The 16,851-nt window shown below is 39.4% G+C and overlaps 1 protein-coding gene across 1 annotated transcript; it reads right to left on the reverse strand.

Moving 5' to 3' along the window:
- On the reverse strand, window positions 1-16,828 carry rnf150a (ring finger protein 150a). The gene is made up of 7 exons (XM_075463117.1): window positions 15,734-16,828; window positions 8,904-9,154; window positions 7,852-7,923; window positions 7,009-7,091; window positions 6,744-6,840; window positions 6,384-6,594; window positions 1-5,216 (listed from the first exon to the last, which is right to left on the reverse strand). Exons 1-7 carry the CDS (start codon window positions 16,173-16,175, stop codon window positions 5,083-5,085), a joined length of 1,290 nt encoding a protein of 429 aa, XP_075319232.1. The 5' UTR covers window positions 16,176-16,828; the 3' UTR covers window positions 1-5,082.
- Window positions 16,829-16,851: the final 23 nt, after the last annotated feature.

The following is a 16,851-nucleotide window of genomic DNA, read 5'->3' on the forward strand; positions in this document are numbered from 1 at the left end:
AAAAGTCTGATTCAAATTTATTTCAACACACAACCAAAGACATTCAAACACATGCACTGTGTGTGGTACAAGAAAAGGAGTCTCTGCTGGTCACACTTAGAGTGTTTTCATATAGAAAAATAACAATGTGTTATTTCTGTTGGGTATATAGTTTACGATATACTGACATCCTCCACCCCACATACACTTAGTACAGATAAAGTATCACAAAGTTATACAATGCGACAAGTGATTCATGCTGTTTTCAGTTCTATAGCCCTCATTCTTCAAAGCTTGACATAAAAAACACGCTTTCATTAAGCTCAGCCTTCCCACCAACTGGATAGTTAAAGTGCAATATAGGAGGGTTAAGACAGCCACAGGAAAACACATATAACAACATGAGAAAAAGAAAGAGGATAGCCCACATTTATAACAAAGCAGTGCAATTAAGGCTTTATTTTACAGGTCTATAATTTCAGGATCATTTAACACTTTCAAAGAATTCCATGGATGGAAAAACAATTAGCAACTATTTTTTTTGGAAAATATAGAAGGTGTTTTTTTAATTTTTTTTTTTATTAATGATATATACATTCAGCTTAACCTAACACTACGATTAACTGTAACATGGTAATTTCATCTACATGCAAGCATACAATCAAACCGTATGTGTAGATAACACATATTGGCTTTTGGTGAAATCTCACAAAAGTATGTAAAATATATAACCTGTAACAACATTAAAAAATATTTAGTTTCCCTCTAGTTTTAAATGAGCCTTTTTGATGTGTGGCAGAAAGCTAAAAACTGCCCCCCTTAGGCCAACTCAGTGAGCGTCTTCTCGTCTTATAAACTGAAAAAATGCAATAAAAATACAATTTAATGGAAAAAGCCTTTTCTTTATGAGGACATCTGATGCTTTTGGGGTTTTGTTTTTCCCTTCACTGCTTTTTTGTGCATGTAAAAGTTACACCACTGCTCCTCGGCTGCCTGACGCTCCTCGTTTCTGGTCCAAAATAGTTTTTCTTAATAATCTTAAGTAGATCTCCTTGAAACACATCTGTATAACACCTGCCAAGTGGCTGGTTTTGTCAAAACAAACCCTTTATTTCCTAAACTGCACAAGCTTGATTTCTTCATATTACGCCTCTCCTTGCTTCTTTGCCTCTTGCTTCAGGGCGTCATTTTAAGCTGACGTCAGTAGAATATGATATGTGACACAGCTGCATCGTCTCTGTCAAACACTTTCTATAATTGTTTCTGTCAGATGAGCATTAAATCTGTTTGCGACAAAAAGTAACAGTTACTTTTAATCCAGTTTACGGTGCGATTTTGAGACGTCTTTCAAAATATTTGACTGTGAACAATTTTCTAGTCACACACAGGAGCAGGATGGAGGAGCGGGGTGACGAGGAGATTGAAATCAGACAAACAGGATGAGCCTCTCACTTACACTGTGCCATTTTTGACCAAACGGAGCATAATTTGTCTTTAAAGAGATAGAAAACAGTGACTTCTGAGATGGAGGTTCAGAGAGGATTGTTTTAGACAGACATTAAGTGCTGTAGCCAAGCACAATAGTAGAAAAGTAATGTAAACTTGTAAAGTATAACAATATGAGCTCTTAAAATGAACATGTTCCCAAAAATCAGCAGCAATAACATACGTCTTTCAAAAGATAATATAGCGCTAATGATGTTGCAGTTACTCTCAGGGTAAGGACACCGGTTTACTTTTTTTTCATTGCACAAAGTTTAAATAAATGGACACTCAAATCTTAAAACTCAAGTCTGTGAGTCTGAAAAATTAATTATTTTCCCTCCGACAGAAAGGGTGCGTTGTTACTGAGACAAACCTGACACTTTGATCCCAATTCAATTTGCTCCAGCCATGTGGAACAGCTCAACAGATGTGCTTAGTTTTCATTTGTCTCTATGCCAACCAGACAAATAGTCAGATGGACGAAGTGTTTTGTTTCTGCGTCACTGTCAGACAGAGATGTGAGCTTTCGCAAACTGAAAAGGTGACAAATGAAAAAAATGAGGGGAGCAACAGGTATTGAAAAGTAATCCCGTGTTTTGTGCTTTCTCGTAATCCACGTGGGCCGACGAAACATAAGGAGGCTAAAGGTTCAGGTCAGGCAGACTCAAGCATCTGCGTCATTATTGAACTGATAAGATTGATGATCCATTTTTTCATTTCATGTCCTCTACACAAGGATCAAAAGAAGATAAACTCGACTCTAGAATTCAATTTTTCACCGATATGTCATGTAGTATAAGAAAATACACGATGGTAAACCCTTTCATAATTTACCCAAACATTTTAGTAATGCTAAAATTGCATGCTACATGTTCATGTAGATGTGCCTCTCCTATACTGTTGGCAGTCCATCACAGTGAAACACTGCTGCATTTTTCACTTTATGGACTTTTCAGCTGTCAAGCTAAAACCATGCATACAGTCACGAAAACTTAAATCAACTTAAAACTTAACCAAATAAAGTGGGTGTGCAAACATGTGTGTTACATAACAGATTCTCAGGTGGCTGTAGGATTTCTTAGAAACAATGAATAGAGCAGAAACCACCAGCTGAAGTGAGTGCATGGGTCTGTGCTTTTTTTCACTGATCAGTTCTGCAGGAATGTGAGAAGAAATAGCCCCAATCGAGTGCCAGATTCTGCTGGTCAGGCAGAAGAATTTTTTTTTTAACATTTAACAGGTGACGAACAGGACAAGATACAAGTGATGAAAAACCAAATAAAAGCACAAAAAGAAAAATGAATAGAAAAATAAATATTACCACAAACTGTAATGCGAATTAACAGTGTGCTTTATCATCGGTCTGCTTTCAACCACGCTGAGCTGGCTACAGTTGTTGCTACAACATTCATCAGAGTAGCGTTTCGGTGTAGATTATAAGTGGGGGTAGGAAAAAAAGTTCAAGATATTCAAACCTCATTAATCTTGAAAATATAACAATAAGAACTCTTGTTTTAGACGTTTGTGGTCTCAATCATCATCTCGGGATTTTTTTCATCTCTTGCTGTTAAAAGCACCTAACTGCCCCTGCCTATTCTTTGGTTTGGGTCAGTGTGTGTGGGTAGTGTGGAAAACGATAAAATATTCGGTAAGACAATCAAACAACAAGCTGAAACTCAATATGAAGCTTCAGGAACAAATATCACAAAATAAAAAAGTCAGTTAAAGCCATATAAAAGTTGATCTGTGATCAGTTAAAGATGGCAGATTGCTATTAAATCAAATAATGCGTGAACATCAGAAAAACAAATAATTATCATATTTGGTTGTTTCCAAACGGACGTAAGGGACCAGAGAGCATAGGAGAGGGACTGCAAGGGGTAAAAACAGAGGTTAAACCATCTGATTCTCACCAGCGTAACAGACACACATTTATACATTCCTTTGCACGTGCTGGCTGTGATGCACTTTAGCTTTAAATTTCGTTGTTAAAACTTTCTTGTCATGTCATGTGAAAACCATTCGGATCGTCGAAAACTTAGTCAGCGTAGTGTGGACAAGCTTCACGACTACATTGTACATATTTTCAGTCTGTGACATTTTCATTCTATAAAAGTTGTGCGCTGGGCATCAAATTCCCCGCATGAAACCCTCGAAATGCATAGTTCTCCTTTTTTCACCAAACATAGTCCTTTTTTCAAAAGACACTCACCATTTCACCCTGTGTCTTCCTGTTATTTCTTAGGTTTTATATTTTGAAACACGTGCACATATAAAAGATCTATCTTTAAAATACAGCACATAAGCTTGGCACAAGGACTTGTGAATATACAACCCCAACTCCAGCCAAGATGGGATGCTGTGAAAATAGTAAGAAAATGGGAAAACATTCCTCTCCCAAAAGGTCCAGCAGTTCCGAGACGTTTACAGAGTTAAAAGAAGAGGGGATGCTACACAGTGGGAAAAATGACCAACTTAAAAAAGTGCCATTAAATTAAAAATGAGCCAATGTTTTAATGAAATCATAAAATGTCTCACTTTCAACATTTTGATGTTGTGAATAAAATTTTGTTTTCATTTACATTTTACACAGCATCCCAATCTTGTTGGAATTGGAGTTGTATTCATAATGGCTGTCGTTACAAGTGTAGGTTTGTGTACAAATGGGCACACGCTCAAAGAACTCAGTCATGACAACTGCTATAACCTGTTGTGCTTAGCAGTGTTGTGCCAGTGTGTGCTGTAGCAATTATCAGCAGTCTCAAGAGGACAAAGGGTGACATCACTTCAAACTGCTTAAGACAAGCTACGATTGTCAGATGGAGATAGAACCAGCATACCCAGCTGGTAAAGTAGAAGGTTAAAATCCAAGATCCACAAAATTGTAACTGAGGCATTTAGATATATAAACTGAGAGATAACGTATCAATGTGTGCTTAGATATTGTAGCTCCTTATTGTGTTGTGACTGCCTGAAACCTTGTTTTTAACTTTTCAGGGGATGCCAGTATGCACCAACTCTAAGTCTGAACAAGACCAATTACTGGTGAGAATTCCCACCTGCTGTGTTGGACTTAAAGGAATCTGCTGATATACTCACCGTATGTGAACCTCTGGATTTGTTGGCAGTGATTTTGTACCAAGAAGTTGAGAAAACCTTTACACATTTTCATGCTAACTACAGCTGCACCCATGCAATGAGGAGGCCCCGCTGAATCCTGTGCCCATACTGTGTCCATCAGCAGGATTGGGTTTCCAATCCTAATCCCTCCTCTGTGATGGGCCCCGTCATCTCCACAGTTCCTTTTTGTGCATTTCAGATGCTAGGTTGAGGGCTGTGAAAAGATTACGTGGACTAAAACTGGGCCACCACAGTGTGAGAGCTGTGACAGACGTTCTGGTTGCCATGACTGCTGGGGAATGAGCAATCAACACGTCTACAGATGCAGCTACAAATCTGTTTTTAGTCAGTGATGACTGAACTGGGGCTTTTGTGCCGACTTTGGTTGTATTGCTCAGTTTTCCATCTTCCTTGAGGTGACTTACACAAAATTAGCCACAGACGTGACTATTTTCTTCGGATGCTCTGCTCTCATCCTTCTACTCCAGGCAGCTTATCTCAGCACCGATTGGCTCTTGACTTGGTCTCGTCACATTCGGGCTCAATGGACACGTCTGCCTCAGACATGCCTACCTCCACGCTCAGGATGACAGAGGTGTCTGAATCACTGCTGAGTGGGGGCGGATGCTCACCTGTGGGACGAGACGTACAGGTAATTCACTTCTGAACAGGTTACTGTTTGTAATTACATGATTGCATTTGTAAATTCTTCGGTCAAACTCCTTGAGTTTTGAGTGTTTAATTCTTACTGTCACTGTTAGATTGCAAGAGACTGCAAGAAACCTGCAGTAAACACTGTTGGCCAATTTGAGGGATTAAAAACTAAATGTGCACATAAGTGACACTTTGAGCTAAAATGGAAAACCTAAAATCAAGTCAAAGTTTCATTAAGAGTTATGTTACGAGCACCTGATAAGTCTAAATCCAACATTTAGTCTCTTTTAAATCTATTCTGAAAGAGATTAACATTACTGCCTCTAAGCTGCTAAATGCTGCTTTACTTTTACCAGCAGCTTGTGAGCCGTGTATGCCTTTTGGTATCAAGCAGGCAGAACATGCTGCGATTTGAAACATTTCTGAACAGACAACAGCTACAAAAGCAGGTCTCTGTACAGCTGAGTAATGAGGTGAAGCTCACTTTAAAAGTCCACAAAGTTGAATAGAGCGACAAATTGGAGGTAATTCTCTGTAGGTTCATCATTCGCTTTAACTTCCTTCATATTGACACAGTGTGGAAAGTACATTATAAAGCCTTGTGTGTGTGTGTGTGTGTGCACGCTTTCTTGTTTTTAGAACAATTTGCATTTCTAAAACAAATACCTGCACAAATCTAAATATGCAAATATAAGTCTTCAGTCAAAAAACAAAATAGCTTACAGAACTTAAGGAGCTGCTGCTCCTGGCTGATTATCAGAAAACATGGCCTTCTATGCTTCCAGCTACACAACCCACAACCCTGTCACCAAGCCATGCATATTTCTCCTCAGGGGAGAAACCTTGTTTAATTTATGGATGTCCACACAAAAGTTTAAACTATTGCCTGAATGTGGCTGATAACACTTATTGGTAAACATTTTGTTGTGTAACACAAATTATATTGTGTTGGAGTTAAAGTTAATATTATTGAGATCAAAATCAAAGAAAAATGTAGACGGCCTCTTAATATTTTCCTCATCCTAAAAATAAGACCCAAGCTCAACATCTTTGACGTAGTGAAGTACTTCAGAAGCTTAAAGAGTAATATTTGCCCATACAAACTGCAAGAAGTTGGTGATTGCACGCTAAATATGTGTACGTACTGCTGGCAATGATGTGGCTCTGTTCTGCCTGTAGTGCTGTCTCTGCATCCTGATGGAGCTGTTGCACATCTATCTCTCTTCCTGCAGGATCAAACACCACCAAGCTCTCATTTACAGTAATTTCGCTTGCACCGCTGATTGGATTGGTGTTTGGACCCCCGACAGACGTCTCATAGTCTGGAGGAATCTCATCTGAGCAGTCTGTGTTGAACTGGAATATAACAAACACATGCAGGAGCTGCCATTGTGTATATATATATATATATATATACACATATACTGTGTATATAATTGATGACATAAATCAGTTGCTTGAACAATTTAAAATAAAATAGCAATAACAAATCAAAAGTAGCTTACTGGAATTCCCAGGGCTTTGAGGATGTTCATTTTACACATGGGACACGTTCGGTGATCTTGCAGCCACGGATCTACGCAGTGCTTATGGAAGACATGTCTGACAAAATGACATGAAAGTACATGAATATTTGTTATCGACACAAATGGTTGCTGAAATGTAGTGCACATGGAAATATCTAACAATATATAACACCGTTGGCTGTGGTGCATGAGCTAATGTTTAAGTTACAGTATCTACAACAACAATCAGGCACACAAACCTCACCTGCATGGCAATATCCTCACAACATCATTGGGTTTATAACATTCAATGCAAACTGCACAGTTGTCAAAGTCCGGTTCAGTTTCCTTAGAAACAAACAAGACACAAAAAGACAAGATTAATTATATACCCAATACAAAAATAACAGAATAGTTTAAATAATGTCTTTAAAAGTGGATAAACAGCTTGGAAAATGTAAATATAAGGTAATTCCGTGTTAACTCAGCAAAGGGTGCTACCTCAAATATTTGTTTTTGTTCAAATATCAGAGCAGAGTAGAAATATCTAACAACGGTTCAGGGCAAAAAAGGCTACTTAGCCTTTGCTGAAGACATATTATTCGCATGGCTTCATGGCTATGGGGTTTCTATTAGGAAGCAGGCTCTAAATTTCTATGGTATATTTTGGTTAGCTGACTTATCCAAAAGATACAGAGGTCCACCAAAGTTTTCTGACTCTGACTAATGTAAGGCTTAAAAAAATATAATCCAGACCAAAAGCAACATGGCTGTTGCACCCCATTAAAACGACAAACTGTGAGCATGCACAAATATTTTTTTTTATGTCCAGGTTTATTTTCTAAAGTCATTAATATGATTATATTAAAAAATAAGCTGTATTAGAGAATGAATGCACGTAACAATATGCTAAGGCGATTTGTTGAAGACAGTCTGACACTGGCTGGTGCTGCTATGACAAAATAACACAACAGCAATTTAATTTTTTACTGACTAAAAAAGTTTGATAACCTTAAAAAATGATAAAAAAATAAATTGTATTTTGAGTACATCTGACCAAAATAGAAAAACAAAAAAGATAGATTAACTCAAAACTACTTTGATTTACCTTGTCTCCTTTCTTTATAGTGCGCACTTGAAGCTTACTGATGGCCTTTTTCGCAGCATCCCCCAGACGCCTCTGTAGACAAACAAAAGCATTTTGCTTTAATACTGACACGGTGGGTGAATTCAGTGAAAGTCAAAAACAGATATACTTCAGATTAGAAATTGTGGAATCAAATATCATAAGTTGCTTTGTTGTTAAAAGTGCTGATTCTGTCTGATTCTGTCTGGCCTCTCCTGCCGTGTAAAACCACACTGAGAAAAATCAATAAACCACAATGACAACAAAGAAGAAGCTTAAAATAAATGTGTATGAAAAATGTAACACTTAAAATACAAAACCAGAGTGTCACATTTGGCTATTAATGGTTGTGTAAATGCTGCCAGTCAGGGATGGGACAAAAGGTCAGTCATTCATAAAAATATATAGATTTCATCAAATTTGGGATGTTTGTATTTTCATGCAAGACACGGAACTAAAACGAATAATAAGTTGTCTTTCAGTGGATTTTGTGAATGAGGAATGTGTCTGAGAAACATTTTCAATACTGCAAGATGAGAGCACAGTTCCAGCTCTGCTGCTTTAAACAAACTGGACACGTGTTTTCATTTAGTAATCAAACATGTCATCATTCCTACTTTGTCTGCTTTACCTTACATGGGCTACTTGGGAAATAAATTTAAAGCAGGTCTGATTATTGCAGCTGAATTGTTCACTTAGCATAAATGAACATATTTCCAAGTGAAAATGGAAACAAGTGTTGTCACAGCTACTGCTCTTGTAATTACAGGCGCGGTGATGTATAATCTTTTAGGAAAACATAAGAACATCAGTGGAGGCCATTCATAAGAAAGTGATGGCAAAAACAATTATTTGCACAGCCGGCTCAAAGGGCCAGAAAGCAGGGTTTGTTGATGGTTCACTGGGTTGCCATGTTTCTGTTGGACCAGCTGTCAGGCTAATTCTGACCCTCTCTTACAGCCTTACAGGGCTATAACGACATAGAAGCAGGCATGGGTCAATATCAAAGGTGGTAAGAGCGATCGCTGCCATACCTGGTTGCGGTCCCGTGCATTAGCGTAGCGGAATCTCTGAATGTAGTAGAAGACGAGCCAGGCGAGGGAGATGATCATGAGGACGATGAAGGAGATGGAGACAAACACTACAGACGTTCTGCTCACATACTTCTGCAGGTTGCGGGTTCCTACAGTGATGTGCAGCATGACTGCAATGTTCTGCTCCAGCAGGACCAATATCTCACGACCTTTAGGCTCCGGGATCATGATGGCCACAATGTCGCTTGTATCTACACAACGCATGTGGCACAGGAAGCACCAAGTTAAACGTGCAGAAAATGACTGCTGCAGACATCACTGAAGGCACAGACATCACACTATAATATGTGCTTTTGCCTTACAATCTTAAGTTGTTACAATTTCTTAGCCTTGCTTTTGACCAAAATGTATTGCAGAGTAACATGCCAATGTTCCAACCCGTGTAAAAAAACAATGAATAAAAAGGTTCTGTTGAACACGGGAGTTGTTAAAGCACAGCTGCTCAGACTCAGGTCTGTCACATAGCAATGAGCAGAGTGGGATATTAACACTGATTTCACATTCCAGTGGTGCAATGGCCATATTGAAACTGTAGTGATTATAATTATTTACATGCTCAAAAACATATGAAAACTTGCGGTAACCCTCATAGGGTTACGTAACAGTCCAAGATCTTCAAAAAATATAAGCCTCTTTTAACCATCCTGTAAAGCCAACAGGAGGTTTGTTTGCCTTTTCCATGCTATATACTTATAAAGGATTTATTTCAGGGATTTAATCAGATTAATAAAAGATTTGGTCTGTTAAATGGAAACAAGTGTGCGATGTCACACATTTTCCTGAGGCAATGTAATTAAAGTCAATGACGCGCAGACAGATTTATAGTCTGTTTTACTGCTTATTAGATTGATACAAGATTTTGTTTGAATCTAACTTTATTGGCTTGATAACGTTTCTGTGACGTACTCCCCCTGTTGAATGTATCCACTTTAAACTTGGTCGGCCAAGGTTTAAGACATTGATGTTTAACAGCAAAAGCTGAGTTTCTACCTGATGGCGTTGCTCTGGGGGCTTGGCAAATTTCAATGTAATGCCAAGAGAGAAAAAAGTCGTTGTAATTTGCAGCTAAATGCTCATTTCCTCCCATCGAATGCAGCCCTGGTACCGTGGTAGGAATCTTGGACTGGTTGCTTTGAGCTTAGACAGAGCAGATGAACTAAATCCTCTCCATCCGTGTCAAAGATTTCCTGCCAGCAACCATCTGTTGATTTGCTGGTTGTGCACAATGTAGGATTTTATTTTACTGAGTCACTAATAATATATGCAACTGAAAGATGTCGGGAGGAACACTGCATTCACATAGTCTTTTTTTTAAATTTGTTTTTATAAAGAACTTCGTAATAACTTACTCTGGTCAATATCAATTAAACGTTTTTTGCAGATATGGGTTAATTAATTACAGAATTGCATTACATGACACTGGTATTAAGAAAATATGCACCAGTACCTCTGCAGTAAAAATCTTTCATCGTTACATAATTATCTTATAATATGACAGAGGTAGTGTCAGATACATGTTTAAGGCAATGAAGCGCTGAAGTGTGGCCTTAAGAAAGACTTTTCTCCACCAGCTTCTCATTGTCACAGCTTCTTTCGTGAGTGCAGAATAATCGGCTGAAGATGGAGGTCTTCTGGTAAATTAATAAATGAGCTTCTTTTTCTTTTCACTGATTCGATGTAGGCAGGGCTCAACCAAAAAAAACAAAAGCTATGTCAGATATTTCCAGGCAGAATCAAGATTCAGCAACATTTTGATTAAAATATGATGATATCTTATTTATGTTCCAGCAATTTCAATCAAGTCAAATAAAGAGCAAACAAACTCATATCTGATGAAGCGATCAGTTGAGTTTTTGCATATCAATCCATTAAAAGAAGTCATACCATTGTCCAAAGCATGACTTTGACTCTTTGTTTGGTTATTTCATGTTAGACAAACATACTACACAACGTATGAGGAACTCTTAGTAATTGACACAATCCTGCATCCTGAGCTGAGTTAATGACATAAGGGACAAAATGCCAGATTGACTCACTCCTTTCCAAACACAATAACAGAGTAACAAAGATCTGCTCTCTCAGCCATAACTTAGGTAGATGATTCCAAGAACCAGCTTGAGAACTGTTACATCATTTTCCCTGCTGCCTGTTTATGGCTGGGGTGGCGAGGAGTCAGGGAGGCTCCCTGTGGTGCTTCATTACATCGATCAGTCTCCATAAACACCAGCCTTCATGCAACCTGGCATCCCAAAACACACAACTCAGATCCACAGGGCACTGCACAGACTATTTTACAGACTACTTTAATTCTGTCACAGAGCCCCTTATGCTGAGAGAAAATACGTTTTCACAAGGCTTTGAATCCAAAAGATATCCTACATATTCAACATGTAGTTGCAATGCTTTACAGATGCTAAGGTAAAACCTGCACAGCTGGTTTTTATATTACATGGCATGTTTATATGGCATGTTTGAATAAAAACTGTTTTCTATGGTTATTTATCGACAGAAGCAGTTATGAGTTTCTAGCTATGAAATAAAAAGGTTATAGGTATGGCAGAATTGTGCTCATCAAGCTGGAAGTATTCTCCCTCTCAACACGAAGATATATCAGTGTATTTTGTGGCTGCTTGCTAAAAACAGATGCTCTCAAAGCAAACACTGCTTCAAACAAGGACACACAAAACAGATGGCAACGGGCTGCTGAAAACTACTTTCTTTTTAGACTCTGCCCAAACCTGGCACATGATTTTCATGCAGATTTTTCCCTATTCCTGTCTCACCAACATGAGAATTTTGATAAAACAGTCTTTGTAAAAAAAAACAACAACAATGTATTGACACATTAAATCCCTCCAATATAATCCCTAAATTCTCAAGACTTTCAGACAACGTAAACATATGAATGTTTACTGTTTTGTAAACCTCTTTTTTTCACATGTAGCACACACACACTCCCAACCTGCAGATTTATGGTTTTATTAAGCTACGCCATATGGTGCAAAGTGGAAATCAACACGATGCAGCTGCTGTCTTTGTTAACACAAAAGTAAACTACATCAACTCAGGTGAAATGTAGAACTAATTCAAATCACAAAATGGCTGTGCTCAAACGGTGAAGAAACAATAAAATAAAAATAAAAAAAAACACTTTTACATGGCAAGCTTGATCATCGTCCAGCAGAAGGCATATAGTAAGACATATTAGGGCATGTAAGATTCTCTAAGCCTCAACTCTTATCTACTTCCTCGGTGACGCAGTCAGAGCAGACAAAAATAGCTGCTCCTAAAACAGAAGGGCAATGTCTGAGACCGAGGCTGAAATAGTGAGAAGATCTATGTTTTCAGACCAACTCAGCTAAAATGTGGAAGACAAGTTAATACTGAAGTGGTTAATTTAGTGCTCACCCATCTGCTCACGCTGTGCAGTTACTTCTTTATAAGTGTGCTGCACAGTGATTAACTGAGGAACAGATTACAGCAGAATTATCTTGTTTCCTCTTTATTAGAAACCATGTTAGACCATTTATTAGAAACCACCAATTCCACTTGATCACAAAAAGTAGGTTCCACTGTGGCTTAATCACACATACATTAAGGATACTGATCAAAGTATTATGCCCAACAAATACACTCGTGCATGCTCTTGCCGAGACTGAGATATCATGACTGCTCTCAGCCACATGTCTGCGGACAAGAAAATATGGAGCCAAAGCCCACAGTCTTTTAGTTAACATGTTTGATTTCCTTTAATTAATACATAAAAAATTGGGAGTAGAGAGCATTTGATAACATTAACACATTTTGCAACATTTTCAAATTTAACTAAACACTCATTAAACATAACCTAAATGTGAAAGACCTTATGTTGCCGGAATGCAGCAGCTCCTGACACAACAATGGTGGTACAGAAGGTTGTCATATGCCTCTTTCACATATGGGCTGCACCATCACAAAAGAAAAATCTCATTTTTAAGAATTTTATTCTATTCACCGATCTCATAAAAATGGAAAAGGAACCTGTGGGAGGAACGTGCATTTACTTTTACACAATGGTCAATTACCATTAGATTGAATAAATGTAAATGAATAAATAGTGCTGATTGAAAGACAATAGATGCTAGTGGGACTATGGCTAGCCTGCACCTGACGTCATGACTTGGACTCTCTAGTTCCTTGTGCCCAGACGTCGCCAGGCAACCATAAAATCGTTTGCTAAAAAGGAGTCCAGCAGAGAAGGGTTTTCTGGCAAAATGTCAATAATTCAAAGCTGTTCAGTGACAGTAAGAAGTCCTGGGGGGGTCAAAACTCCAGTAGCATTTACTGAACAGCTTCATTTGACCAACATATCTTGGTTTGAGACATGTGTTGATGGAGTCTTTAACAATGAGGTAAGAGGAAAGAGAATTAATGGTAAATTTAGCGGCGTTACCACAGCAGCTGGCTCTGGACATCCTCTCTTTGTCAGCGTGACATTCATTCTAAACATGAACACCAGTTTCTTTTTCTCTGCGCTTTCCTTCTCCGCCCCCCTCTCTGCCACTTGCTGCCCCCCTGCTGGCGTCCTTTCCTGTTTCTCAAACCCTTTTATAGTAACACCAAAATCAGCACACATGTGCAGGTTCTCTGCACACAGGTATACCCACTCAAACAACATTCCCATTGCAAGACGCAGAGATGTTGCTCTCAGAGTCCTGGTATTTTCATTCTAATTACTTCATCCATAAAAAAAAAAATCAAAGACTATCAAAACAGAAAGAGATGGCATCTTTTATCTTTTTATTTGACGGCCTCCTAAAGGCCGAGGTAGGCGACAATCTTTAGTAAGCAGGAGTTTTTGAGAGGAATTGTTTGTTACTTCTGATAGGGCCTGCACAGAGAGATTGGGGCTGCAAGGTGCCAGCCATCATGCGGATTTGGTGACACGGATCCATTGAGTCTCTTTTCATTTGCATTTGTTACTCCTGCTCTAGTTTCTCAGCCTCCAAGTCAGACGCTGCCGTCGAAACTTTTTCTGGGCACGCTCGGCAAAAAGCAGCGAGGTAAGACGAGCGTAATGTTCAAGCCACTGTCAATCACAGCTAGAATCGATGAATACCAGCGAGAACTGCAGTAACATTTTATGTGGTACTAACTGCTCATCGTAGCCTTTCCCATAGAAGGTGTTAGTAGCAATGAGTGGGTGTGACCACAGAGTGTAAAAAGGGGCTAAGTGTCTACCTCGATATTTGTGTCATGCCTAGAAGCAGGACAAGTCTTAAAAATAGTCAGGTGTTTTTTTTTTTCTTTTAATCGCATGCTGCAGGTAAACCAGCATTGAAGAGTTGAGTTTCTGTTTGTTCCTATGTTATTATTTCAATTCTATTTCTAAAGACCAGAATATGAGAGAAGAGAGAATATGTTAATGGCTGATATGAAGTTTCTTAACACTTTCTGCATTTGTGTAAACGCTTCAGAGACTTTGCAGCGAATTTAAACATTTTCTTATGCAGATAAGTGACACCACAAAGGACAACTTGCAACATTTCGCAATCGTTTCACAAATATCGCTCAAGGTCTTGGGACAGTTTTTGCCTGAACATCTGTTTCCTTAAAGATCACTCTGTCAATCGGCCTTTGTGCACTGAGCAGCTCTCTGGCATGGGTGTGTTGGTTAGGACGGCCACACCTTTATGAAAAGCATTAACAAGGAGAGAGCGCACTTCCAATGGAAATTTCATTAAAGTGGAAAAGAGGACGAACAAAGAAAGCCTTAGCCTTGAAAAAAACAAATACAGTCCAATTCTTTCAGGGATTTCAACACTACATAGAACAATTAAGGGACTGTGTCTAAGTGTAACGCTGGTCTGGGAATACTTGCGCTGATTAAGAGCACATGCAAAAAATTACTCATCTAACTGAACCTTTTTCAACACAAACATGAAAGGTCTGCATTCATTCTCTTTCAGTGTTTTTGCAAGGTTTTGTTCATGATGTCCACTATGAGCTGAGACTGAGTTTTATATACTGTAGCAAACAAAAACTTGAACGTGCTTGATCTGATAGTTTGATCTGGAGTCCGTGTTTTCAGGACACCTTTTATAGATAGTGTAGGGTATTATCACAGACACCACATTTATGATATAGCAAAATCATGAATTTACTGACTATGACTGTCTTTAATGTAATTTCCGATATTGAGCTGGTTTAGAAATGTAGAGTGTAAGCTTGAATGTAACCAGTGATACCCAGACTTAGTGATTGGCTGTAACGGTTCAATACATTTGTGGTCTTAAACAACGTGTCTGAGGCCCTTTTTAAATACAGCCAGGTATATTATATGAAGTCAACATATAACATTATGTTAGAACAACAGCTTGTATTTTCCAGTTCAGCAGACTTAAATCTTCTCTACGGACTGTCCCCCTGTCAAGTTAGTGGAAATGATCTGCTTGGGGAGTCTGTGCATTGATTGCCTTCTACTTTTCGCAGAGAATACATTGATAATATATCTCATTACACTGATGCAGCAGAGCTCTGGGGCCTCTGCAGGCGGATGAAAACCATTATCGCCCACTGAGATGTCCAGTGCTCGAGGATCAACTAATTAATGACACGTGCCTTCCGGCCGGCCTCAGTGAAACTGACAGGACACCTGTAGCAGGGTGCCTGACCTGCTGGCTTGTGTTGATAGTTCATAATTCTCATCATTTCTTTCTGGCTTGAATGACTAAGTCTAGAGCTAAATGGCAAAGGGAAACTGTCCTTGAAGTTGACAGCTTGACTCTTACCTGAATGGGGCATTGTTATGGTGTCGTTGGCGCTGTTGTATATGACAACTGCAGACGCGTTGTGGTTTGCGACGCCCCGGATTTTCTGTCGGTATGTACAATTCCCCGCCGCGACCAACGCCACCCAGGCGGTGCTCCGCGGGGCAGGAGGGAACCTGACGTTCGGGTCACACGCCTGTCTGTCCTGCAGGGGGGCCGGGACAAAAACCAAACCTTTGGCTTCTCTCTTGGGCGAGTGCTCGCCATACCGACCGCACTCGGTTTTCTCGGTCTTGACCTCCGAGGTAACGGGGTCCAGATAGGTGATGTTGACAAACGCGGTGTACCACTCCTCCTTCTCTGCGACCGTGAAGTCCAAGCACAGCAAGTGCACGAAGCAAAACGACAACAGCCACGTCGAGAGAGCCAGACTGCGGCAAGCTCGGATGAGGGACGGTGCCATAGTGCGGCTCTTGGTTAGGGATGGATGACGAGCTCTGGGGGTCCACCTAAGCTCGCATCGCGTCCCTATATATGAAAAGGATGTGAGGTTTAATATTGCACTGAACGAACATTAAGTCCGGGGCCAAGCTCTCACGGAAGAACGGCGTGAGGTGTTTGTGCGTAAAATAGTCCACTGCACACCGTTTGTAGAAGTCTGCACCGTGTTGTTGTCCACTGTCAGCTGTATTCTGTCCTCGCCTGGGACTGGCTCGCTGCTCATCAGCACGTGACCTGGGCGTGGACAAGGTGCCGCTGAAGCCCGATACCACGTGGTACAACTGGAGCGTATATTTGTTTATTTTAGGCAAAATATGACCGTTGCATAGTTACAAAACATAGAATATGATTCAGTCTTGAAATTGCCGTATTGAGTCGTTTAACCTCCAAGCTGCGGCTTAAGTTAATCAAACTTGAACCTAAACCTGCTGTTTAGAATTGTTTAAACCGATAATGCTCGGCATGATTTTGCACAACTGATCCGATACAAAATAATTTGGTCACTGTAATAACATAATAAGCTCTCTGCTCGAATAGATGTTCCACATAACCTCTCAAGATTTAAAAATCTTCATATCTATTTTATATTTGCCATGCTGTCAGCTCAAATATATAGCTACCATATACAAAACAAGTCA

Source organism: Odontesthes bonariensis, chromosome 4, assembly GCF_027942865.1.
Source record: "Odontesthes bonariensis isolate fOdoBon6 chromosome 4, fOdoBon6.hap1, whole genome shotgun sequence".
Lineage (NCBI taxonomy): Eukaryota > Metazoa > Chordata > Actinopteri > Atheriniformes > Atherinopsidae > Odontesthes > Odontesthes bonariensis.

Bases quoted from the DNA above. Each gene is read 5' to 3' on its own strand.
- rnf150a (XM_075463117.1), bottom strand. From the start codon at position 16,175: ATGGCACCGTCCCTCATCCGAGCTTGCCGCAGTCTGGCTCTCTCGACG. The intron at 6,595-6,743 runs GTAAGCTACTTT...GTTATATTCCAG, and splicing joins TCAAAGCCCTGGGAATTCCA to TTCAACACAGACTGCTCAGA. The intron at 5,217-6,383 runs GTACGTACACAT...CTCGTCCCACAG, and splicing joins GAGCCACATCATTGCCAGCA to GTGAGCATCCGCCCCCACTC.